We start from the raw sequence: 26,111 nt of genomic DNA on the forward strand, positions 1-26,111 counted from the left end.
GCCGAGAGAAAAGTGGTGGAGGAGTCTCTGGGCAGAGAGAGTATGTCCAAAGCCTTAAGGCAAGTAGGGGCCAGTCCACTGGGACTAGAGCTGGGGAGTGAAGGTGGACGGGCCCGAGATGAAAAGAAAGAGTTGCACATGAGAAAGCACACTGTGATGCCATAGTAATTTTTCTTTATCCTTTGAAAAGCATCACGAAACGTTGAATGTTTCCATGAGAGAATGGCTGAACTGATTTGTTCCTGTAACAATCACCCTGATTGCTGTGGGAGTCTGCCTTGGCTAACAAGAGCACACGCAGGGAGAGCAGCTCGGGGAGCTATTGCATCATTCAGGTGATGAATGATCGGAGTTTGGACAGAGATGCTGACAAAAAGACAGAGAAGTGGACAGATTCTGAAATAAACTGAAGGCGTAAACTGGGAAAGGCTTAACGACTAATTGGAGTTGGATGTGAGAAGAAGTTGTATTCCTTTAGATAAATTGGCAGTGCCTTCTCCGTCCTGGGCCCCATTTCATGTACTAGATGTACAACAGCCTTCACTTCATGATGACCACCCAGTAGAATTATTGGAGTGATTTTGAGGTAGGAACATGAGAATTGGTAAAGACTGGTAGAGGAGCAATGCTGGAAGATAAGTTTAATAGTTCTCTTTTGAACAAGATTAGGTTTAAGATGCCTGGGAGGAATTTCCAGTGGATATATCACACAGGCAGTCGAACCTAGAGTTTGGGAACTCTGAGACATCTGGCTGGAAGCGTAACTGTGAACCTTTGAAGTCAAGGAAATTTAGAGACTTCCTTGAAAATGCATAGGGTAACAAGAAATACCCCTCCAAGAAGCAGCCTGCCATTTCGCATGGGATCTTCTTTGCCACTTTTCCACTTACGATGGTTGTTGTCCTATTTTACAAAAGAAAGATATTATGTCCTACCCATCCCAAATCCCACTATGGCTCTATTTGCTATTTAGTGCTATTTTACTACTTATTTAACAGCATTGATTGACTTCTAGGTGTAAAGGAATAATCTGAAATAGTGTGGCTCAGATGACTTTCATCATTGAAATTAATGATTAATTAATTAATGGGTAATTAATTCTTTAAGTCATATGGTTTCCCATTCTTTGCTCTTAATGAAATTGTAAAGTAATTATAATCTGACAGATCATTAAAATAGTTTTAATGATAGACTACAGGATTTGAGGCATTTTACTTAGAAGGAATTCAAATTCTCTTTCTATCCCCATCTACTTGTTTTTGTGATCAAGTTTTCTCAGCACTTAGATTTGTAGAAATGAAAAATAGAAATACTGAATCTTGTTTTATATTAGCCTTAATTTACATTTATCAATGGAAACACGAGGTAATTTTAAAATGCTTCACTTATTCCACTAAGGAATGAATCCCTAATATGATTGCATTTTTATTGTTTTTAGATAAGCATCTGTCTTCCGCTCAGGTCATGATCCCAGGTCCTGGGATCGAGGCCCACATCAGGCTTCCTGCTAAGTGGCAAGCCTGCTTCTCCCTTTCCCATTCCCCCTGCTTGTGCACCCCCCCAATCTCTCTCTCTCTGTCAAATACATAAATAAATAAATCTTTAAAAAATAATTATAATAACTCAGTCAAAATAATTTTTTGACATTTAGAGGCTTATATCACAGGAAATTTTTTAAAAATCGTAGGATTTATATTTGTATATGCGTTTTTATTTTATATAAGTATGTTAGGGTGATCTGTATAAGATGTTTGAACATAGAATATATTAGGGTGAATGAAAGTGAAATGAAAGCATAAGTTCAAGGGTAAAAAAAGAAAAAAAAATTTCCAACTCCTCCAAAAGTTCTTGTTAATTTATATTTTAAATTGGTGGTCATGGATTTCAAATTAATATATATTTACATTCCACTATATAAATTTGAAACGATGATGTAACCATTGAAAATAAATTTTATAATTCACAATAAACCAGAAATTAAATCCTTTGCTATTATTTAAATTTACAATGAAAAAATTAGATGTCAACTTAAAACATACAAAAGAGCATAGGTTTGTTTTTCCTTTTGTTTTCTAAGTATAAAGTTCAATAGATTGAAAGAGAACTAAAATGAGGAGGTAAAAGGCGGTGATCAGTGTGGTAGGGAGATGGGCAGGAGGGTCAGGCAGGAGAAGAACACTTCAAGGAAGTGGTAGGCAACTGGCTTCAACATTGTCATAAGATAACTAAGATCAGGACTAAAGAGATTGGGTTAGATTTGGCCCAAACCAGATTTGTGAATTTAGTAGGAACATTTTCTGTATTTTTCTTGTTAGGGGCATTGTGAGGAGACAGGATTAAAATGGGGTAAAGAAAGAATGGGAAGAAAGAAATAGAGAATATATGTAATTAGCTCATTTTATAAATTTGATTTGTAAAGAGGAAAGAGGACAGTAGCCAAGAGGTCATGTCAGATTAATGGAAAGATTTTCAAAAGGTAAGAGATACCAGAACATGTTTGAATATTCCAGGACTGGGCTAAGTAGAGAAATGGGATTTAAGGACATAGGATATAAAGAGATTAAATGATCAGGTAAGGTCTTTTAAAAAATGTGAATTGATGGATGTTTGGTGTCAGAAGGGACACTTCCTCCACTGCAATAGGAAGAGAGTAGAGGACATGGGCTTACATGTAGTTAAGCATGTAAATCTGGCAGAATCAATGGAGGGATTTCTCATCAGATAGTTTTTCTCTCTTGGAAGTATGAAGAAAACTTATGTGCTGGAAGTGGCAAAAGAAAAAAAAAAAAAAAAAACCAGGTTCAGAGATTATCATTGCAGAACAAGGAACAGCCAGCTGACCAGGTGTTTGAGATGATGAATTTATAATGACTCCTGTCACCTGCTGATTTTCTCCTGCACTTCAGTTCAGAGCTGTGGAAGAGGCAATGGAGGAGACGGAGAGTTGTGCTCAATCAGGTTTAGGGTTTTGGCAGACAGTTGTCATAGAAGGACCAAGTGGCAGCCACATAAACAGGAGTGATAAATGGCAAGGAAATAAGACCAGCAGCCCTAAGATGAATGTGTAATTTTTATTTCCATTTTTTAAACTCTTTTAAAAGATTTATTTATTTATTTTAGGATAGAAAGAGAGCACAAGCAGAAGGGACAGAGGGGAAGGGAGAGAGAATCCCTAACAGACTCCACATTGAGCATGGAGCCTGACATGGAGCTTGATCTCACCACCCGGAGATCGTGAGTGGAGCAGAAACCAAGAGCTGAACACTTAACTGACTGCATCACCCAGAAGCCCCTTTATTTCCATCTTTTATCTGCTGCGTGAATTTGAGTCAGTTACTTAACTTGTCTAAGTCTTAGGTTTTCCCACTTGAAGATGTAGAATTACCTACACGGCATATTTCCAGACTTCGAGAATAAAATAGATAATGTTGTCGAAATGTTTTATGAACACTGTTTCTGGAGGTTACTACATTTCTTGTCATAGGAATCCCATGAAATGTGTAGATCTCTTTTGGATCTCTTTCTGGACTCCTTTAGCAAGGTCCCCCAATAATGGGTCCGTGATTAAAGGAGCGAGACTGATACAAAGCAAAGGTCAAGCAAAGCTTTATTTCACGACAACCATTGAGAATCAAACTGACCAGCCAGGATCGTCTCTTACAAAGACCCTCCCTGCCTTACAGACTTTTATAGAGCAAACTTTTATAGAGCAAAGGCCTTGTGGTTGGGCCTGGCCACACACAGGTGGCCAATGAGATTGCAACACAAAGAGAAAGCTGCACAATCATGCTAGGTCACACATGGGTGGCCAATTGAATTACAATTTACCCTATAGTAGCTATTTGAACTAGCCTATCACCTTGGTCAGAATTGGCACCCAAAAGGCGCCCAAAAGGTGGGGGCCACACTCCTTGGTAGCTAGGGAGACAGTATGCACGATCCACTGATTGGATGTCTCCACCTGGCCCGACTCATCCCTGCATTCGGGCTGTTATCTCTACCTGACCTGACCCTCCCTTGTATTTGGGCTTTGTTACCTGGGACTGGTTTCCCGGACTTGGGGGGTGCAGGCAGGGTCAGTTTAAGTTTTACTGCATAAATAAAATCACTGTTTAACCGGATGGAGTCGCTCTGACTAAATAGGCCCTTACACTTTATCTTCTGGAAGCTTCTCTTCTCTGCCGCCCTGGCGCCTATGGTCTTCTGTAATAAATTCTTCCATGAAATTACCCCTCATTGTTTCCCCGCTCTTCCTACCTCTAAAATAAAGTCCCACTGTCTACATGGAGAGGCATGTGTAATGACAGACAACAATGGACTTATTAGTATTTTAAAAGAGAAAATTATGAATTCAAATGAAACCCATTTACTGAAAGAGAGAAGATATCTGCAGCAAAGGATCCTATTTGGATCCTTCTGGCTACCTAACCCCTTCTGGCTACCATCCTCAGGCCTCTGAGTTTTGCCTCTGTAGCTGAGAACAAGCGTAAGGACTAAGTATACCATTTGCAAACATACCAATTCAACCATTAAATCAGCGAGCACTCGTTTTGGTTTTATAGAATCATAGAATAGTACCAGTTTCAAAATGTGTCATGAGTTTTCATCACAACAGTAATTTGAATTTATTTTATGAAATATGATTTAGCTTCAGAAAGAGATGAGGGGTATGGGTATTATGAAATCACATAAACAATAACAGCTGATTATTGTAACTTAGGAAAGGTCAAAAACAGCATCACTAATCATCTACCCTCAAAAATTACTACCTCTAAGCAATTTAGCATTATCTGCTGGATAGGAAATTGCTCACAGCCTTTGCCAGTACTAAATAACTCTGATAATTATGGGTTTAAATTTAAGAAGGGCTTTGAACTAGAGCTATCAGAATTCAGATCTGGATAGCAAGATTGTATATACTTTGTTGTTGACAAACCCAATCCAAGTTAGGTAGACCTACTACTTATGCATCCATCCCTTCATTCATTAATCTATTTGCGATTCAACTGTTCACTGAGTGACTGCTATGAGCTTGGCACTGTCCTAGAATAAGATGGTCAAAAAGATGAGGTTTCTGTTCTAAGGAATTTAAATTTTTGTCTGTTGGGCAGGAAATAAATAACTACACAAAATATCACAAGTAAGAAATGCTATGAAAAGAATGAAGCAGAGTGTTGTAGGATGAATTCCTGGTGGCTACTTTCAGTTGGGTACTCAAGGTAGGCTTCTTGAAGGAGGTGACACTTAAGGTAAGATCTTACCGACGAAAAGGACCTAGCCAAGCCAAGATAAGGGAAAGACTTTTAAAGCTGAAGGAATACTAAGATGAAGTACCCTAGGGCAGAGATGAGCTAGGTACCTACTAGAAAAAAAGTAGGGCCATTGTGGTTAGAATAAAGGGGACAAGGGGGAGGGAGGTAGAAGATGAGAGCATAGGAAGAAGTGGAAGCCAGGAATGACATAGAAGACTGGTAAAGGGTTTGGATTTTATTTTACGTGATATAGGAAGAGGTTGGAGGACTTCAGGAAACAGTGAGTAACACCATCCAATTCACATTTAAAAATCAGGTACTCTGGCTTGCATGTAGAGAATGTGTTCTAAAGAACAGAAGTATCAACAGTGAGCCAGCACATCCAGGTAGAAGCGTGGTAACTTGGACTGGATGGTAGTAGTGGAAGTGGAGGGAAATGGATGTGTTGGGATCTATTTTGCAAGATTGATCTTGATGATAGATTGGAGACACAGGGTATGGGAAGTAGAGGGAACCAGGAAAACTGAGTGGATGGTGGGAGCCCACTGTGAGGAGCTGGGCCAGCCACTGGCAATAAAAAAATAGAGACAAGATATCTTAATTCACAGAGCTTAAATTCTAGTGGGGAAAAATCTAATAGATAAGAAAATAAATAGGGGCATCTGGGTGGTTCAGTCAGTTAAGTGTCCAACTCTTGATTTTGGTGCAGGTCATGATCTCAGGGTCATGAGATGGAGCCCCGTGTCTGGTGCTTAAGATTCTTTCCTTTTCCCTCTGCCCCTCCTGCCCGCTGTGTGTGCACACACACACTCTCTCTCTCTAAAGAAAGAAAGAAAGATAAATAAATGAATTTAGACAGGTATGTTATTTGTTATTAAACTATACATATGCTGAGAATTGCTTCCCTATAACAACCAATGAATTTACTCACCATGAAATTTAATATTTATAATTTTGAGAGTCTTCAAAGATGCCAACAATTTCCTCTTAAATATTTTATACACCTTATAAACTGCTGAAATCACTTATCATCAGAAAATATATATTTGCTCTGTATAAGTAGAAGTGTGCAGAACATCAGCTGGTTCATAAGTTAGTGTACATGCGCCATGGGGGAGCATCAAGGGACACCTCATATATTCCTGGTAATTGAAGAACAGTTCAAAGTAAGCGGCAAGATTGCAAGTAGTTTGCCACATAGTATATACTCGAATTCTCTTTGAATTCTCTTTCTGTGGAAATTAAGCTCCAAAAATTATGACAATCATGAGAAAAATAAATGAAAACTTGAAATTAAAACATCAACTCTGAAGTTTGGAAGATGTACTTAAGCTAGAGCTAGTCTTATGTTAAGTGACACAGGCTGCTGTCCTTGTGACATAATTAGGGTCTTCTTGTCAATCTCCTCCTCTCCACCCCCATATCAGGGGCCATCTGTACCTTTCTCATTCACCACTGTATCTTTGTGCCCACACAGCACCTGGCACTATGTAACAGAAGATCAGTAAATGTTGGTTGAACGTGCATCTTTGTGCATATCAGATATATTACATTTCTCAACTAATATTTGAGATCTTATCATTGTGATTACTTGCTCTTTTTATTTGTTTAGACCTTGGCCTCTTCCCAGAATTCTTTTTTTCTTTTTTCCAATGCAAACAGAGTTGTGAATAATAGCTTGTTTCTTCCAGTGATTTCATTTGAGCTGATTCTATTTATAGAAGAGAAACAAGATGACATAAGACATAGCATTCTCATGGGGCAAGGTCACTGGAGAGGATGAGGAAAACATGGATACTGGCAGCAAAGATGTCATCGACTAACTTCCCTACTTTTAAAATTCATTTATTAATCAAACATATATTCGCTGCCTGCTGTGCCAGGCGTGATACTAGACACTAAAGATACAAAAAGTGAATTTAAGATAGAATTTCTCTCATGTGACTCATGATTCATAGGCAGAGATAAAAGTTTAAACAAAACATTTCCTCTTCTTCCTTACCTCCCTTACTAGATATCCATCAGCATATCTAGTAGGTTCAAATTAGCCCTCTAATCATCACTTCCCTTCTATCTAATTGCCTCTGCCACTGGTTTAACCCAGGCTAACAAGTCTTTTATCAGATTATACAATAGCCTCTAACAACAATCCTTGCTTTCTTCTACCCTAACTCCACCTCCGAAATCTAAGCAAGTCTCCCTATCTCTATATCCTACCTAGAGAGATTATTATTCCTTTTTTTTATTTTTTCTAAAACACTATTCTAGCTAAGCACTACAATGGCTTTCTACTGCCTGCAGGTTCAACTCCAATTCCTCAGCAGGCTTTACAAGGCCTGGAAGACTTGGTCTGTGGTCCTCACTTCACCGGCCCTAAGCTATCCCAAGAACACTTCTCTCTCTATTCATCTAGCCAACTTTTTCTTGTTACCCTGTATCCTATATTGCTCTCGCCATAGCACTTAAAATACTGAAATGTAGTAGTTTGTTTTTCTATCTTCCCTGTTGAATCATAAAGCTATTTCAGAATTGGCATTAGTCTTAAAGGATGGGTAAGGTTGGAGGTGGTTATTCAGGCAGAGGGACAGTCCTAGACTATGAACTTGAATGATGTTTGAAGAAACTGTTAATGACGTAGCAAGAGACAGGGCTGAGGAGGTGAATCACAACCAGATAATAGAAACACCTGTTTATTGTGTAAAGGTCTGTGAGCTTTATCCAAAAAGGATTCAGTTTATGTCCCACAGAGCCCGATGAGTAGGCGCTGGCCTATAGAAAACCTTTACATCAATTAGAAAAAGATACCCACTTCAGGTCAGCACCAGGGCATTTAGCTTGGAGAGAGGGCTTGCCTTGGATTTCTTTCGGTACTCTCTAGCTCAGTCATATGCCGTGCCCTCTTTCTGGATCCCTTGTAGCCCTCTGAGAAGTCACAAATGAGGGCCTTCCACCAAGCTGCACTGTGACACCATTCCCTCCCCAATGCAGAAATTACAGAAACTCTGCTTTTGTTTTATACACTTATACACTATATGGCTTCTGAGAAAGATTTCATTTGAAGAAAGAGCTTCTTGGATTTTTCAAAATCCTTGAAAATCTGTAGGCAGTGGAGAGCAATTAAAAGACTATTAAATAGAAGAATAAAGGAATCAGGTGTGTTTTTAATAATACCATCCTGACAATAAACTGAAAATGGATTATAGAGAGAAAGCTGACATGAAGGCTGGCAAGAGGTTGATCCCCACCCCCAGAATACAGGTGATTAATAATAAGAGCCAGATCTTAGATAGGGTAAGTGAAGATAAAGGGAAGACCTTAAACAAACAAAAAGTGACAGCTTGGATGTGTGGTTGAGAAAGAAGCACTTTCCACTTTGGGTGATGGAATAATTTACCTTGAGAGAGAATAAAAAATAATGGAGAGAGTTGTTCATTGGGAAGAGATGAGGATATTTGGCATTCCTCTCCATTTGAGATGCACTCCAGATTTTCATACAGAGATAGATGCCAGTATAAGCTGACCTTGAACTTAGATTTATAGAACACCAGAGCCAGAAGAGAATTTAACATCCCTGAATCCAACTTAACATTGGGGGTTGTTAAATAATGACCTATTTAACTGGAAAGGGGCAGAACCAGGATTAGAATTCACATCTGGTTATAACTCAGTATTCTTCCCAGAATACCATGTTCCTTGTGGTTCTCAACTTTTCACTGAAATTTTCAATATCATTAAGTCATATTTAATTAGAATGAGAAGACGTATAATTATGAAGTTCATATTATGTTGATTCCTATCAGCTTCTGGGATTGGAACAGGTTTGCGTAGAGAAAAACAAGAAATCAAATTCAACATTCTTAAATGTATTTCTTAATGTGTATACTCACTTTTAGGTTCTGTGGGGGCACCGAGTCTATCTATAGCTTTTTGGTGAGAATCTACCATGTATTTATACTTTACGCATTAGGCGCAATGGGGATTTGATTGATTAGGAAATAGTTTATGAAGCTATGGATTATGAACATGTCCTGGAATGAGGCTGCTCTTGATTAGGGCTTTGCAAGTCACCATGAAATAAAATGCAGAGATGGGAATGAGCTCATTATCTTCTCAGGACAATGATGATATGAATTAGCTAGAACAGGGGCTTGAGAGGGGTCAGATTTAGAGTCTCTTCAGTGATGTTTATTCATTTGTAAGTGACAGCCTCGTGCCAGACATTGGTAATGCAAAGATAAACAGTTTTTATATGGGTTAAGTAACTCTTGATGAATGTTGAGGGAGAGGAAATGACGATAGAGTTGCTTTCAGAAGCCAAAGCTGGACTTGTGTGTCTGGATGGAGTGGAGGGGGGCAACTTAACCTGGCAGTCAGGAAAACCAGCTAGGAAGCTACTGCACTGACCCAGATGGGAGGTACCAGGACCTCATTCATGAAACTGACATGCAATTCTGTCTGCAGAAAGAGTATTCATCTGAATGGGCTCAGTAATTCCCAGTCCTATGATCTTTTCCCTTTGAGATTACCATTTCATGCCTCTTTTCCATGTTTACCCACTAAGTACCTGGCTCAAGATTTGCTGCTGGCCTCCCTGATTTTCTGGGAAAGTGCCGAAAGACCAATCACTGATGCTAAAATAGCCAATTTCTTCCCCCATTGTGGAAAGCTGTGATCTTTCCCAGATGACAGCTGCAGAGAATCCTGCAAACATTTTATATAAGGGAAATGAAGTGGCAAATACAGAGAAACAGTACATTCACTGTAGGGGATGGCTTCTATGGATCATAAACCCGAGTTACTCTTACCCAGAATTAGAGACACAAGATGAAGCCCTATTTTTAAAAGTGTAGAATGAAGTGGCCACCGCTTGGTCTTTGCTAAAGGAAAAGAGTCAGGAAAAGAGCGACAGACAGGAAATGAGTGCTGGAAAATGGCTTACATACTGCACAGTCTCACACATTGTGGCAGCCCAGGTCTCCTGGTCCAAATGCATTTAGAAACTTCATGATAATGAAAAGCTGTAACACTCAGGGAACTGGCTCTAGAGTCAGCTCAGGACTTTTATCACCATCAATTTGATCTACATAAGATTGAGTATTCCTGTTCGTTTTAGAATGAACCAGATATGAGCCAAGTGAGTGACTCTTCAATACATAGCACAATGGTTTTCAGAGTATGGTCCCAGACCAGCATGGCCAACATTACCTAGAAATTTGTTAGAAATGTAAGCCCTCTCTCCTGCCCCGGACCTACTGAATCACAGACTCAGAGTGGAGCCCAGCAATCTGTGGTTTACCGAGCTCTCCAAGTAACTAGCGCATGCTAAAGTTTAATAACCCTTGATCTAGAATTTGTTATTTGCCTTGGCTTTACTGTTGGCCAGTATGATCCTTGACCCCATTGATGGTTACTGAGTAGTTGGGATTGGCCCTTAAATAAGTCTCAAAATTATTTTTAACCGGAGAAATGTGGATAGTAGAGTGCATGAGATTTAAGACTACGTAGACATAACTTACTGTCATTATAAACCTCTTTGTGTTTCAGTTTCTGTTGCAAAATATATAAGCATATCCATAAGCATAATGTAAGTATAGTTCAGGTCTTTTATAAATACTGTATTTTTAGAAGTATAAGAGACCCACTGAAATTTGAATATAAGACAAACACAAGTACATTTAGTATGTCTCAGACATGTTATAGAATATAGTTATACTAAGAAAAGTGTTTGTTTTTCTGAATTATTATTAGTGTTTCTTTAAAGATTTTATTTATTCATTTATTTATCAGAGAAAGAGACAGAGCCCAAGCAGGGAGAGCAGCAGGCAGAAGGAGAAACAGGCCCCCTGCAAGGAGCAAGGAGCCTGATGTGGGACTCGATCTGAGGACCCTGGGATCATGACCTGAACCAAAGGCAGATGCTTAACTGACCAAGCCACCCAGGCACCCCTATTATTAGTGTTTTATTTGAAAGCCAAATTTAGCTTGATATTTTAAACTTTTTATTTGCTAAATCTGCTAACCCTATTAATATTACCCACTGACTTCCTTGCAGTGGGACATGGGACAAGGCAGTTGAGGTGAGGATGACTTCCCAGAAGACAAGACGAACTTAAGTATTAAAAAGAAAATAGGATAAAGCTAAAGGAAATAATGCATGTGATCAATTAAGCACTGATCACAAAGTCTGTCTATATTTGTTAGAAATTTTTGTTGTTTGGGCATTTGGGTGGCTCAGTCAGTTAAGCATCTGCCTTCAACTCGAATCATGATCCCCAGGTCCTGGGATCTAGTTCCAAATCAGTCTCCCTGCTCTGCAGCAGAGGGTAAAATTAAAGGGGAATTATATTACTCGTCATCAAATAAGACCTACTGAAAGCCCTCTTTTTACATTTTTCTTCCTCCAAACCCCATTTATCTCATTTCTTCCTCTCTTTCTCATGGAAGATGTCAGAAACCCTTTCAGTATTCTGATTGTAGCGCTCTTCCTTTGTCTCCTTACTGTATCTTCTTTCTATAGTTACTTCTTATCTTTCTTAAGCAAATCACTTACCCCTTTTTCATAACTACAATGTTTTACCATTGTCTGGCGCTATACTGAGGACTTCACATACATTATCCCATCTGATCCATGCAGCAATCTTTTCCCTGTTTCCAGATGAAGAAACTGAGACTGTGGGATGTCATGTGACTTATCCCAAGCCACACTGCTCTTAAGTTCTAGAGGGGGGCCAACATTCCATGTGGATGGGGCTGTGCCAGGGCTCCCAGGCCTACGTTCTTAGATTCTCGGCTCTGATATATTCCCATTTTAGGACCTGGCATGAAACCCAAAAGCAAAAATATGCTTTTTAAAACACCTGCAATCTCTGTGTCAACAAAGAACTAGAGCTGAAACTTTGTTATCTTTCCTTTCAGTTATTTTAAATGCATAATGAACAGGAATGTTTCCGTTGTAACACCAGCATTTGGTGCTCATTTATAGTGAATCAACGCTTTAAAAAATGTAGAAAATCACAAAATTTATTTTCCAACAGAAAATACTTTAATACCTATGCAAGAGTATATATTACTTGTTCTTTTAAATTGTGTCTTCAAAGTGGAACAAATAATTTGTCAGGTATTATTTGACTTTTCAGTGATACTATATCATGTTCCATAATACTTACTTGTTTAATGCAAAATTTAGGTGTGATTCTGTTGACATGTTAATGATAAAATGTCCTTTTTATTTCTGAGACATTTTCTGTAAGGAAAAAAACAGAATTCTGAAGACAATGAGACAAGAAAAAGATTTAAATTAGGCTTTTAATCTCTTGGATAGTTCCATTTCACAAAATGAATATTGTAGACTTATATTTGAAACAGCAAGCACCGGAAAATGAAACCATCAACTTAGTTGCATGGCTAGAGGAGGAGATGTTTATATAAATGAATTTCTAATACATATCAAGAATGTGATAAAGGCTGTACTTTTTATTGGGACATAGTATTACTTGAGTCAGAAGCTGGTGATATATTTATATGTTTCAAAATGAATGTGGTGGTGACTTTACTCACAAAGGTTATCTACTAGTAGTGAAAGCAAATTAATTTTAAATAACTAAGAAAATAACTATGACCCTCTAGCCAGATGCTATTTCAAGTGAGTGCCCTACTTCAGCTTGATATTCTTTCCTCTATATTTGAGAATTAGAATATATAAACTCTGCCCCTCATCTCTCTCCCTCTCTCCCTTTCTTTTTTTTTTTTTAATTTAAAATGATCCGTTCTGAGGAACTCTGTATCAGCATAGGCTTTAGAAAAAGGCCAAGTCAGGCTGGAATCATGTCCCTGCCCTCAACACCCCTGTGACCTTGTCAGTAAATTTCATCATCTGTAGAATGAGAATCAGTGTTTCAGAAATGGTGGGGGGTGGGGGTTAAGCACCAGTGAATAAATGAAGTGGCTAGACTGATACGGCACATAGCCAGCCCTCTTAAATTTTCCATTTCCATCCTGTCCACCTTCCAGTTCGTCCTTGAGCACAGCATCTTTGACTCATCTTTGATCAATAGCTACAGCTCTCGTATGTACTGTACTCTATAGTCCACACACACACACCCAGATGCATTGCCTGTCTGCTTACTCCTCTCATGAACTCTGGGCACACTTACTCTCTTTTCATGGGGGAGTGAGGTTCAAAGAGATAAAGTGACTTGACCGTGGTCACGCAGCTGGGACTCCAGTCCAAGTGTCCTGAAGGCTATTCCAGTGCTCTTTTCACTGCGCTGAAGTTGCCTATTTCCTCCACATGTTCAGGAAAAAAACATGATTTAGGCTGTGATGTCCTCACCCCTGCAATTGACAATTAAGGATTCCACTGTATACAAAAGGAAAAATTTAGTACAGTTTGACTAGATACAGCATCCAGAATTTTTTTTTAAATGTCAGCCACTCCCTTCGATGGAAAGCAGTGTTTTAAGATATGATTAATATTCTGAGCATAGGGCGACAGTAAACACTATGTGTTTGCATTATCATGAGATGACAAAATTACCCACTCTCAAAGGACCAGCTGCTGCAGGGCGGCTGGCACCCGTGTTGCCTACATTTTCAAAACTATTTTAATTGGTAATTTTCCATTTTTTTTTCCTTTGGTCATTCAGAGAGGAAGTGTATGTGTAAACCTAATAAAGCCATAGCATGTGTTATGATGAAATGACATCATTGAATCTTAATATGTGAAATTCAGAAATTCAGAAACTTGAACCTAATCAGGGTTCTCATTGAGACAAGAGTGTCTATAACTAAGCTCCCCAAACTTAGTATAGAGAAGTTATGGGGGAAAAAATGATAGAAAAATTCTTCCTATACTTTTTGTATAATATTTTCACTACCGTATTATAAGTTTGAATTGATGTGTACATGTATGTGAAACTGTTTGCAACATTTAGATGTATGTGATCTCTAAGAGGAGAGTGCCCAACTTTGGAAATTTTAAGACCTATCCAATTGGATATATGATTGGAAATAATATGACTGGAAGATCATATCCAATTTCTACCCAAATTTCTGACAGCTTTAGACAAAGAACTTGATCACTTGAAACAATTCTCATTTCTGTAATGTGGATAATGACTTATTCACAAGATTATGGAAAGGATCTAATAGTTAAAATTATAAATCAAAAATTGTTCACTGCTACCACTTATTAGGTGCTTAATACATACCAGACTCCTTGCTAAAGATTTACATGTACATTATCTCATTTAATCTTCCCCATAAGTCTTTATTGTTGATGTTAGTATTGTATCTATTTATAGATGTGAACACAGAGGCTAAGAAGCTAGTTATCAGTGTTTACCAACTTAGGAAATGGAAGGCCTGGTCATTGAACTTAGACTTATTATTTCATTCATTGTAAGGAGTGATTGTCCTGAGCAAATCAGGCACTATTGGGAAGAAGGAAATGGGGAATGGAAGATGAAAAAGCAACCAATCATGTCCACTTTACCCTGTCCACTGTGTGGAAAATGAATTAAACGTTGACAAGAGAGGGTCCAGGGGGAGTAGGTAGAAGGCTGTAGAAATAATCCAGGTGGGAGAGGACGTTGACGTCAACCAGGATGGTAGCAGTGCAGATTAAGAAATGTGGACAGATTGCGGATAGACTGCAGGTAGAGACAAACATGTGGTAGTGGGATGAGGAAGTCAAGCAAGGGTAGCCCCTTATTTCTTACTCTGAGCAACATACTAAACTGAGATGGGCAATATTAGAGTGCATATTCAAAGTAAAGGAAGGAAATCTTTCTAGTCTCAAGTTTCATACATTTAACTATTATTAAAGTTTTTACTAATTATCATGAACATAAAAGAGATTTGAAGTCTATGGCTACATAAATATATATTACCTGGACAGTTTTATAGAAAAGTCAGATGATCCCTCCTGAAGAGAAAATGTCAAAAATTATGTTACCATAATTCTTGGTTTTCAAAGTAAATACCTAAGCCAAAGATTACCTGAAATTTTCTTTGAATTTTGTGAAATCTGAACGTCAATATCTGTAGTATTGTGATATGAATTTGAGGGGGAAAGGGAAAACAAAACAAAACAAAATACGGGAAGACAGTTTACCAGAAAGCTAACACATTTATTTTAGATGATTAGGTCATGTATACTTTTTCTTCTTTCTGCATGGTTACATTTTTCAGATTTTCTAAAATGACCATATATTACCTTTATAAGTAGCAAATTAAAAATTTAAGAAAATTCAACTATAAGGTTACATTTGTGATGTCTGTATAATCCATAGTAAGTTCTGAGAACCACTGCAATCATAACCCTCAGTCAAACCAGTTAGAAACAATTGAAATATGAGATGCGTAGGTGGCTCAGTCAGTTGAGTGGCTGCCTTGGGCTCAGGTCATGATCCTAGGGTCCTAGGATCAAGTCCCACATCGGGCTTCCTGCTCAGCAGGGAACCTGCTTCTCCCTCTGCCTCCCATGCCCTCTGGTTGTGTTTTCTCTCTCTCTCTGACAAATAAATAAATAAAACCTTTAAAAAAAAAATGATGTAACTGACAGCGGCCTCAAAATGTGCAGTCCTCCGAACTCACAGCGTGTACCACAGGCTTCCTATCCCAGGGAACCTAAGTGCAAGAGGGGCCTGACTGGTAGTGCAAGTCCATTTGGAAAGCCTGGGAAGGCTGGGGAGTTCAAGGTTTCTTTCGTTTGAATTGCTTCTTCCAAATAGAAACATTTTAAAATTGCTTGTACTGTTTGCTTCCTCACTTCTTCAGGTTCACTAACAATGATAATATACTTTAAGAAATCTTCCCAGCCACCCTCACTTTTTCTTCTTTCCCTGTCTTCCAGGGTCAATGATTGTATCTTGCGGGTGAATGAGGTCGACGTGTCAGAGGTTTCCCACAGTAAAGCCGTGGAAGCTCTCAAAGAAGCGGGGTCTATCGTTCGCCTGTATGTGCGCAGAAGACGACCCATTCTGGAGACTGTTGTGGAGATCAAACTGTTCAAAGGACCTAAAGGTAATAAAACCATAAATGACTCACGAGACACCTGTGACAAACCATTTGGCCAAAATGGATATGCCATAATCCACCGACAGCGTACTCTCTTCTCTTAGTTTCTGCCATTCAGTCCTCACCTAGAGATCCGAAATGGTGCAGTAGTGGTTTTACAGAGGTCAAGGAAATCAATACTCTAAATAGGAACTCACAGAAAGAAAAGGACAGATTTATACAGGAATGTCCTTCTAAGCAGTGTTTTTATAAACCATTGGCATTTTCTATAAATTTTTAATTTTACTGTATCATTGTGACTTGGCTGGCACATACATTCCTTCTCATTTTTAAGATCTAAATGGTGACTCCTCATCTAGTAAAATAGTAATATGAATGATAATAATTAAACTAGTCTATTTCAAAATAACAGTTATTGTATGTTTTTATAATACTGTTGTGATTTGTTTTGATTTGTAATACTTTCATGTGTTACACCCAACAAGTACCACATAATATTTTATATTTGCTATAGTCAAAATAGAAAAAATAGAATAGAAAAAATTTATTTTTTCTAAATTTTATTTTTTCTAAATGCAAATCTCTCTCTCTTTTTTTTTTTTTTAAAGATTTTATTTATTTATTTGACAAAGGGAGAGAGACCACAAGTAGACAGAGAGGCAGGCGAGGAGGGAAGGGGAAGCAGGCTCCCTGCTGAGCAGAGAGCCCCTTATGCGGCTCAATCCCAGGACCCAGAGATCATAACCTGAGCTAAAGGCAGAGACTTAACGCACTGAGCCACCCAGGCACCCCTAAATGCTCACAGATCTCTTGAGTAATTGCAGTTACTCTGGGGAGTCACACGAACAGTGAGATGAATTATTACACTAATTTTTAAGGACAGTCATTTGGGCTGTACTCTTCAGAATGATGACATTTAATATTAGCTTAAAAGTATTTCAAATATTTTAAGAAAAATCCAATAATTGGCTTAACAGTTTTTCAAATATTTTTAGAAGATTATGACCAGATAGTTACTGTATTATTTGAGTAAATCATTTCTCTTTCCCTTAAAATCTACTTAATCTCTAATGCTAGATGGGATTAAAAAGGAAGTAAGTACACTGCCTTCTGTAGAAGGCTGTAGTGGCTGATATTTAAGACCTCAGACCCAGGAGTCAGACAGGACTGAGTTTAAAAGCCTGATTCAGCCACTTACCAGCAGAGTGATATTGGTTGGACCAATCCCCTCATTATTAAATGGGGATCATAATGGCAGTATCTGTCCCACAGGGTTTATGAAAATTAAACATTTAACTAAATCTTGCTGGTTAAAAGTGTAGCCTCCAGAGCTGAAGTGCTACCTCTGCAGCATACTAGCCATTTGACCTTGAGCAAATTGCTTAACCTCTGTGAGCCTTAATTTTCTCATCTAAAAATGCAGATAATAATAGTAGTTGCCCCTAGAAATGTGAGGATTAGATGAGCCAATTCACTAAACTAATTAGAACAGTGGCTGGCCCTAATTGACTCCCAAACGAGTATTACCTGTATGTACATGTTATTTGTAGTACGTTTTACTACAAATAGCTTCAAACTTTGCTACAATTGCTTGGTTATGTAATGAATCTATACAAAGATGCCCCGTGAGCTAAATTCAAATGGATTAAAATCACATAATTAAATCTGGAGAAAAAAAAAAGAAGTAAAGCATTTGCATACCACAATGTCTGGTAGTATGAAAGGAAGGACTTTCTAACCTTTTCACATTTACTAAAACCCTATTTGCAAGGTGATCTAAAGATAAACAATTTGAGCATCACACGATTTCTATGAAAAATATATGCTATTTACAAATAGCAAGCAGGTATTTCTACAGTTCAATTAATGGTGATTATTCAGCACCACCCTAAAGCGAACACCAGTTTGAAGCACTCAGCAAAGCATTAGCATCTATTAGCAGACCTCCTGCTAGCTGAGTCACTAGCTAGCTCGCTGACCTCTAGCTGCTCAACAGAGCACTTCAAGGTTCTTGTGAATCCATAGCCAAAACTCCTTAATTTTAGCAGGAACAGTTTTGGGGGATCTTTGATGCCAGGGTCCCGTCTGGCTGGTTTATTTCAGTCTGAACTGTTGTCTTCTTTAGCAGAGGGTAGGACAGGAATTGCCATAGGACATAAAAAGGGGGAAGTGGGGACAGGTGAGTGTAATCCAACAAGAAAACCCTGGCAGTAACCCAAAAGTACATGGCAGACGACTGATAGCGTTGGTTTACTGAAGCATGAAGAACTAGGACATTATTAGAACTTAACCCCACCTTCCAGGAAGCAGGGAACTGCCATATCCCTAAAGAGGGATGTGGGCCTGTTAGTCCTGTTGGGATTACATTGAGTCAATCATACATTTTTATACTGTCACCATCCAAAGGTCACTGATGGGGATTTGTTTTTCCATAAGTTTATTGACACACAAGGAAAGAAAAGGTGTTAGTTATTGTTTAAATTCCTAATGCATTTCCCAGTGTCTTAAACATGGGAAGTGCTGAATTAGTAAGTTGAATAATTAAATTAGATTCTGCACTAAATATGACGGTACCTTACAATATTAACTTTACTTAGCACCTCTTAATTCATAGTTTTTGAATGGCAAGATATTTAAAATAAATTTCTTGGGATGCCTGGGTGGCTCAATCAGGTAAGTATCTGCCTTCAGCTCAGGTCATGATCCCGGAGTCCTGGAATCAAGTCCCACATAAGGCTCTTTGCTCAGCGGGGAGCGTGCTTCTCCCTCTGCCTGCAGCTCCCCCTGCTTGTGCTCTCTTGCTTTGTCTTTCTCTGGAAAACAAACAAACAAACAAATAAGTAAATAAATAAAGTCTTTTAAAAAATTAAATAAATTTCTACCAATGTTTAGCTCCTACTGTGGAAACTGTCATGCACCCGGGGGGATAAAGATAATTCAGATGTGATTCTGATGGAAGAATCAGAAAGTTCTCATGGGCAAGAAAGACATAAAGTCAACTAACTTTAATGCAAGGCAAAATGAAATCAGCTCTGTGATGGAATATGTGTCATGATTCATCTTGACCAGGAAAGCCAAAATGCTCCAGAATATTTAAAATTTTAGCATATGCTCACAGGTCCTTATGGACCCTTTGTTGAGGATGTGGGCATTCTCTATAGTCCATCAACTCTCTAGCCAACTGGGCTAACTAACCTCGATTATGCGCGTGCAATACAGAGCTAACTGGATGTCTTCATCAATTTAGTCCTTCAATGATTCAAGGAATATTAAGTATTTATTATGTTCCTGGCACAGAGGCTGACAATGGAGATTCATGGTAAAAGTAGAAATAGTTCTTGCTCAAGGAGATATTAGCCTAATGTAGAAAATACCCATGACGTATATTGGGAAACATGCTAGCTAGAATGAGCATAAAAGATTATAAAGTGGCCAATCAAATAGAGGGTCAAAGAAGACTTCTTTAAGGAAGTGCCACTTAAGCTAAACCTTGAAAGAAAAAGAAAAATAGAAGTAAGCTAGATAAAGGGTAGAGAAGAGCATCCAGACAGAAGTAAAAGCATGTGTGTATGAAGGCCCTAAAGTAGAAAATATCTAGATAAGGAAGTCCACTGTGACTGGTGTTTGATGAGAGGATAGTGAATGTCATGAAATGATACTGTCACGGTAAGTGGTACCCGATCACCCAAAGGCTCGTTGACCACATTTAAAGATATGTTATTTTATTTCAAGATAAAGCAGCAAGAAGTTACTGCAGAATTTTCAGCATGGGAGTGACATGATCAAAATAGTCATTTTCAGAAGATCATTTGGTTGCTGTGAAGAAAATGCATTGAAAGGGCATGAGTGGGAGCAGAGATCTGTTAGGGGTTACTTGCAGAAGGTCAAGAAAAATGGATGGAGTCCAGCTAAATGTCCAACTAAATCTTATTTATTTGTCAGAGAGAGAGAGCGAAAGAGCACAAGCAGGGGGAGCTGCAGGCAGAGGGAGAAGCAGCTTCCTTGCTGAGCAAAGAGCCCTATGTAGGACTCAATCCCAAGACCCCGGGATCATGACCTGAGCCAAACGCAGATGCTTAACTGACTGAGCCACCCAGGCATCCCTCAGAGATATAATTGATGCCACTTATTGATCTTGATGGGGACTATGTCCAAGGATAAGGCCCAGTTTTCTAATGGAGCAATTGAATGTGTTAGGATACCATCTATGAGACTGGGAAGACTGGGGAGGAGCCCCTGTGGGGAGATTAGGAATTCACTTTCCAACATGTTGAAAGACTGTGATGCATTTGAAAAGGGTTTCCAGGAGGCAGAACTGGAAGATATCTGTCTGCAATCCCCGTCAAGGTAATATTCTGAATTTACCCTATATTTTGTCAAATATCTGGAATTGGGTAAATACTGAATATTGACTCTCTCTTCAAAAAATCTTTAATGTAAAGAGGGTGAATATGGCTATAGTAGCTATTTTGAACAGTTATAATAAAAATAAGAATCTATTTTTGTAGATATTCTTAATGCCCAGACTATTTTTATTTTGGGATTCTTTTTGTTTTGTTTATTTATGGTTTTTTTTTTTTTCTGGTTATATAGATGACAGTGTTAAGGGATCCTTGAAAAATAATTTGTGATAGAGTTAAATATATAGTTTTCTAATTCTATACCCTTATGTTTATTCCATAATTGTACAAAGTACTAATTCCAAAATGACCTTCAGTATATGTGATTCTGTCTCTGTAGCAGTGCTGATCTTCCCAATATTCAACTAGAATTATCTGGCTGGTGATTTATGGCCCCATATTTCACTAATAAATATTTGGGGAATAGCCACAAATAATTTAGAATGTCTTTCTTTAACAGTATGTAAAAATTTCCCTAACCTCATAGTTACAGATTTGGTCATTGCAAGCAGCTGGGGTGTCTGTTTGTGGACAGTTTAGGGGGGAAAAAAAGGGTAATCATGTATAGGAAGTAGTGTTTAGGCAAATTCATTTAAATTTGCCAAGTAACCGAAAATATACAAGGAAGAAAATCTGAAGTGGGCATGTGGTTCCCCAGGAAGTTGGTTTACAACAAAAGTCTTTCTAGTGACTTTCCTAAGAACACGCTAAGTCATAATTTCTAAGAAGCTATATGATTAAACACATGCAGCCTTGTTCCTGTGGCCTGAGCCAAGGAAGCCAAAACCTATATAAGCAATGAGATTTCTTTTTAAAAATGTTCTTATTGCTTAAAGATTATACAACTAGGTTAGGGCCAAGCTCTACAACTGAAAAATGTTCAGGCCATAACTTTGTTAATATCCCAAAGTAGACTTGCTTGTGGCTTTATTTTAGCCAGTTTATTAAATCTGAAGTAGTGATAAAGTCCATCTAGCAAAACATTTCTACAATTCTTCATTATTTACAAAACGTATTTTTAATATTTAAAATGTTTTAATTTTTTCACACTCACACATACGTGTTGCACTTTCATAGGTCTGTAATAGTGCAAACTGAAAATGCTATGATGATTATTATTCCCAAATAAGTATAAAATACCCCGGCTGTAAGAGTCATTACACTAATGGCTACTTATAATGTGTATACTTCAGTGATTGGAAAAGCCAGATATGTAGTGGGGAGGTTCCCAGGCATCTTTAAGTAGATGTGGGTCCCAAAACATGTGTCTTAACCTCTCTGTGTCTCAACCTTCCTCATCTGCAAAATTGACAGGACCTGATTATCTAATTTATAAGTTTATCTTCAGGATAGCAATTGTAAATTTTAAGTACATATTTGTATTATTTTTAGTCTTTTTATTATCATAATTTGCTACAATTTGATTTTAAAAAGCAGCAAAGCCCATATTCATCCCAGTGCTTTCTTTTCTTTTTTTAATTTAAATTCATTTAGCCAAAATGTAGTACATTCTTAGTTTTTAGTGTTGTGTTCAATGATTCATTAGTTGTGTATCGCACCCAGTGCTCATCACATCTCCAGTGCTTTAAAAGAGACTCTTCTAGTATTTTATGCAATCTGTTTTTTAGTATTATTTGTTGACTATTTATTAAAATAAAAAGGCAATTAAAATGTTTTAATATTCAGGGCACCTGGGTGGCTCAGTGGGTTAAGCCTCTGCCTTCGGCTCAGGTCATGATCTCGGGGTCCTGGGATCAAGTCCCGCATCGGGCTCTCTGCTCTGCAGGGAGCCTGCTTCCCTCTCTCTCTCTCTCTCTCTGCCTGCCTCTCCGTCTACTTGTGATCTCTCTCTGTCAAATAAATAAATAAAATCTTAAAAAAAAAATTTAAAAAACAGTTTTAATATTCAGCATTTCCAGATGAAGCAAATATATTTAGATATATACAAATATATACATATATATTTATATTTACATGTTAACCCAGATTCCTTTAATTTAATTTTATTTTTTTAGTGTTCCAAGGTTCATTGTTTATGCGCCACACTCAGTGCTCCATGCAATCCATACCCTCCTTAATACCCAGCACCAGAATCAGCCATCCCCCTACCCTCCCCCTTTCTAAACTCTCAATTTGTTTCTCAGAGTCCACAGTCTCTCATGGTTCATCTACCTCTCTGATTTCCCCCAATTCACTTTTCCTTTACTTCTCCTAATGTCCTCCATGTTATTCCTTATGCTCCACAAGTAAGTGAAACCATATGATAATTGACTTTCTCTGCTTGACTTATTTCACTCAGCATAATCTCCTCCAGTCCCATCCATGTTGATACAAATATTGGGTATACATCTTTTCTGATGGAGACATAATATTCCATTGTATATATGGACCATATCTTTATCCACTTGTCTGTTGAAGGGCATCTTCATTCTATCCACAGTTTGGCTAATGTGGCCATTGCTGCTGAGAACACTGTGGTACAGATGGCCCTTCTGTTCACTATGTCTGTATCATTGGGGTAAATACCCAGTAGTGCAATTGCAGGGTCCTGGGGTAACTCTATTTTTAATTTCTTAAGGAATTTCCACACTGGTTTCCAAAGTGGCTGTACCAACTTGTATTCCCACCAGCACTGTAAGAGGGTTCCTCTTTCTCCACATCCTCTCCAACGCACGTTGTTTACTGTCTTGTTAATTTTGGCCATTCTAACTGGTATAAGGTGGTATCTCACTGTGGTTTTGATTTGAATCTCGCTGATGGCTACTGATGATGAACATTTTTTCACGTGTCTGTTAGCCATTTGTATGTCTTCTTTGGAGAAGTGTCTGTTCATGTCTTCTTCCTAGTTTTTGACATGATTATCTGTTTTTGGGGTGTTGAGTTTGAGGAGTTCTTTATAGATCTTGGATATCAGCCCTTTGTCTGTAGTGTCATTTGTGAATATCTTCTCCCATTCCGTGGGTTGCCTATGTTTTGTTGACTGTTTCCTTTGCTATGCAGAAGCTTTTGATCTTGATGAGGTCCCAAAAGTTCTTTTTCGCTTTTGTTTCCTTTGCCTTTGGAGACATGTCTTGAAAGAAGTTGCTGTGGCTGATGTCAAAGAGGTTACTGCCTATGTTCTCTCGGACTTTGATAGATTCCTGCCTCACTCTGAGGTCTTTCATCCATTTTGAGTTTATCTTTGCGTATGTTAGCCCAGATTCCTGTATGCATATGCATACACAAACACACACAACACATATTAGCATTATTATATATACATGCACATATATTGTATATGCAATTGAGTTCTCTCTGGCTCTAGTCAAATTTATTTCTAACAGCATCTGAGTTATGATGTGGCATATGAATCTGTTTCATGAAAATGTGCATATATGTTTATATGTATGTATTTTCCCCTAGTCTTCCTAGTGTGGGCAAACATTTCAGTAGACTCCATGTGCAGAAATAGCTCCAAGCATGTTGAAAACTGACCTCATGATGTCCCCTTAGTACCACCTTCCACCACAGGTGCTTCACCAGTGTAATCTCCTGCTCTGACCTCTCCAGTTCAGTTAAAGGTTATCCTAGTCACCAAATTAAAAAGCTCAGAGTCCTTTTATTTTGATTCTTCTCTCTTCCCTACTGCTTTTATTAAGTCAGGCATCATGTCCTTTGGAAGTTACCTCCACCACAACTAATCTTCTCTTTAAAATCTCCACTGCCGTTACTGTGAGGTCCATATCCACCATTACGTCTTGTCTGAGCTACTGCAATAGACCATTGCCAATTCCCCCCTCCCTGCTTATATGCTCCTCCTTGATAAATTTTGCAAAAATCACAGCTCTGTGCATTGTTTTCCCCTGCTCAGAAGTCTCCAGGGGTTCTTCATTGCAATTAGGTAAAAATCTAAATCTCTTGCAACAGCATTTCATGCCCCCTATGATCTCCCTCTCCTCCAGGGACAAAATTTCATCTCAGCCTTCTCTTCTGTCTTCTCTCCTTCATGCATCTCCACATCCAGGGAAGCCAGACTCTGTACAATTTCTTAAATACGGGACATACTCTCCTGTCCTTAGGACTTTGCTCATCCCATTCCCATCTTTGGAATGCCTTTCTTTACCACTGTGACCATTGCCTGACAGAATCATATCCATCCCCCAAAAGCCAAGCCAGTTCAGTTTTATCTCCTCACCAAACTGTCAGAGACTGATCAAATTAGAAGTAATCTTTCACTTCTAAGGACTTCAGAGGTGCTTTATTGCTTTCTCTCTGCTCCTGCTTTTGTTACCTTGTGATCCAAGCAACCCATAGGGTGTAGGAAGGATAAATATAAGCAGCCTAAGTTAAGAAGATGAACAAGCTGCTAATTCTCACACTTAAGATACTGAGTTTATGATTTCTGCCCCGACCTGTGCAAATTAGAAGCATTTGATGAATGCTGAAAATACAAACCCTAGATATAGTCTGTACCAGACTCTGAGCAGTAAGTGGAGGAAAGTCCAAGACAGATCATGACCATTACCGCGGTAAGGAAAGCAGAAAAAGGAATGGACAAGATGTAAGATGCATGATTTTATGGCCAGGAGTAAAACCCTTGCATTGTTCCCCCTTTTTTAAAATTTTATTGTAACTATCTGTTCAAGAGATTGGGATGAAACAGTATTTGAAGCATCTAACACTTTGCTTAAAAGGCTGATTTATCAAAAACCAGTTTCCAAGTTATTGAGGATTTTTATTTTATTTTTTCTTAATAGCCTACTTGACAGATTTATTGTCCAGCTTAGTTAAAGATTAATGTGGCATATGTCCGGTATAATAGACAGAGGATTTCTCAGGTATCTAACTTGAATGAAGTTTATGACTTGTCTCTATCTGCATTCTCAATTTTTTTTTCCCTAATCTGTCCTTGTTCTGCCATCTACTCTTGTCTCTTCTCTCTCTGACACTAATGGGACTGGAGTGAACCTCCTCAGAGTTGATGTGGGGCACTCATCTGACAGTTTTCAGAGATGGTTCCTTGGTAACTTACTCTACAACTTGAATTTTGGCATCTAGGCCTAGAGCAAACAATAATGTTCTGTGAACATTTGAACATACTAAGATTTTAGTTGAAAATTAAATGTATCCTCCTTACACATACTGCAGAGATTGCCAGCCCCGAAACCATTGTTTTTATTCCCTCTGTCCATGGATAGCTTTGCTGATGGTGTTCTCTAACAAGCTGGGCTACTGTCACCTGACCATGATAAGTCAGAAGTGTTTAGGACAGCAAAGTTTTCAGATGTCCACAATTCAGCTGTTCATACCCAAGCAGTTCACCAGGTCCGTGGATCAAAACTGAACATGAAGATTATGCAACTGCTTTTATTACTGGCATCCAACCATGCACTCCATCGAGGGACATCACACATTCCCCCCCTTTCTTACCATGGGGTAAATTATAACGTGTATTCATTTT

At 38.4% G+C, this 26,111-nt stretch overlaps 1 protein-coding gene across 5 annotated transcripts in view; it reads left to right on the plus strand.

Moving 5' to 3' along the window:
* Nucleotides 1-26,111, plus strand: part of LOC111154393 (discs large MAGUK scaffold protein 2) — a 1,367,735-nt gene that overhangs the window by 811,173 nt on the left and 530,451 nt on the right. For all 5 annotated transcript variants that reach the window (XM_022513932.1, XM_022513933.1, XM_022513930.1 and 2 more), the window contains one exon: nt 16,108-16,277. In XM_022513932.1, the coding sequence (XP_022369640.1) occupies nt 16,108-16,277 (170 nt within the window). The remainder of the gene's footprint in view (nt 1-16,107; nt 16,278-26,111) is intronic.

The sequence above is a fragment of the Enhydra lutris genome, unplaced genomic scaffold (genome assembly GCF_002288905.1).
Source record: "Enhydra lutris kenyoni isolate GAN:26980312 unplaced genomic scaffold, ASM228890v2 scaffoldscaffold37, whole genome shotgun sequence".
Classification (NCBI taxonomy): Eukaryota; Metazoa; Chordata; class Mammalia; order Carnivora; family Mustelidae; genus Enhydra; species Enhydra lutris.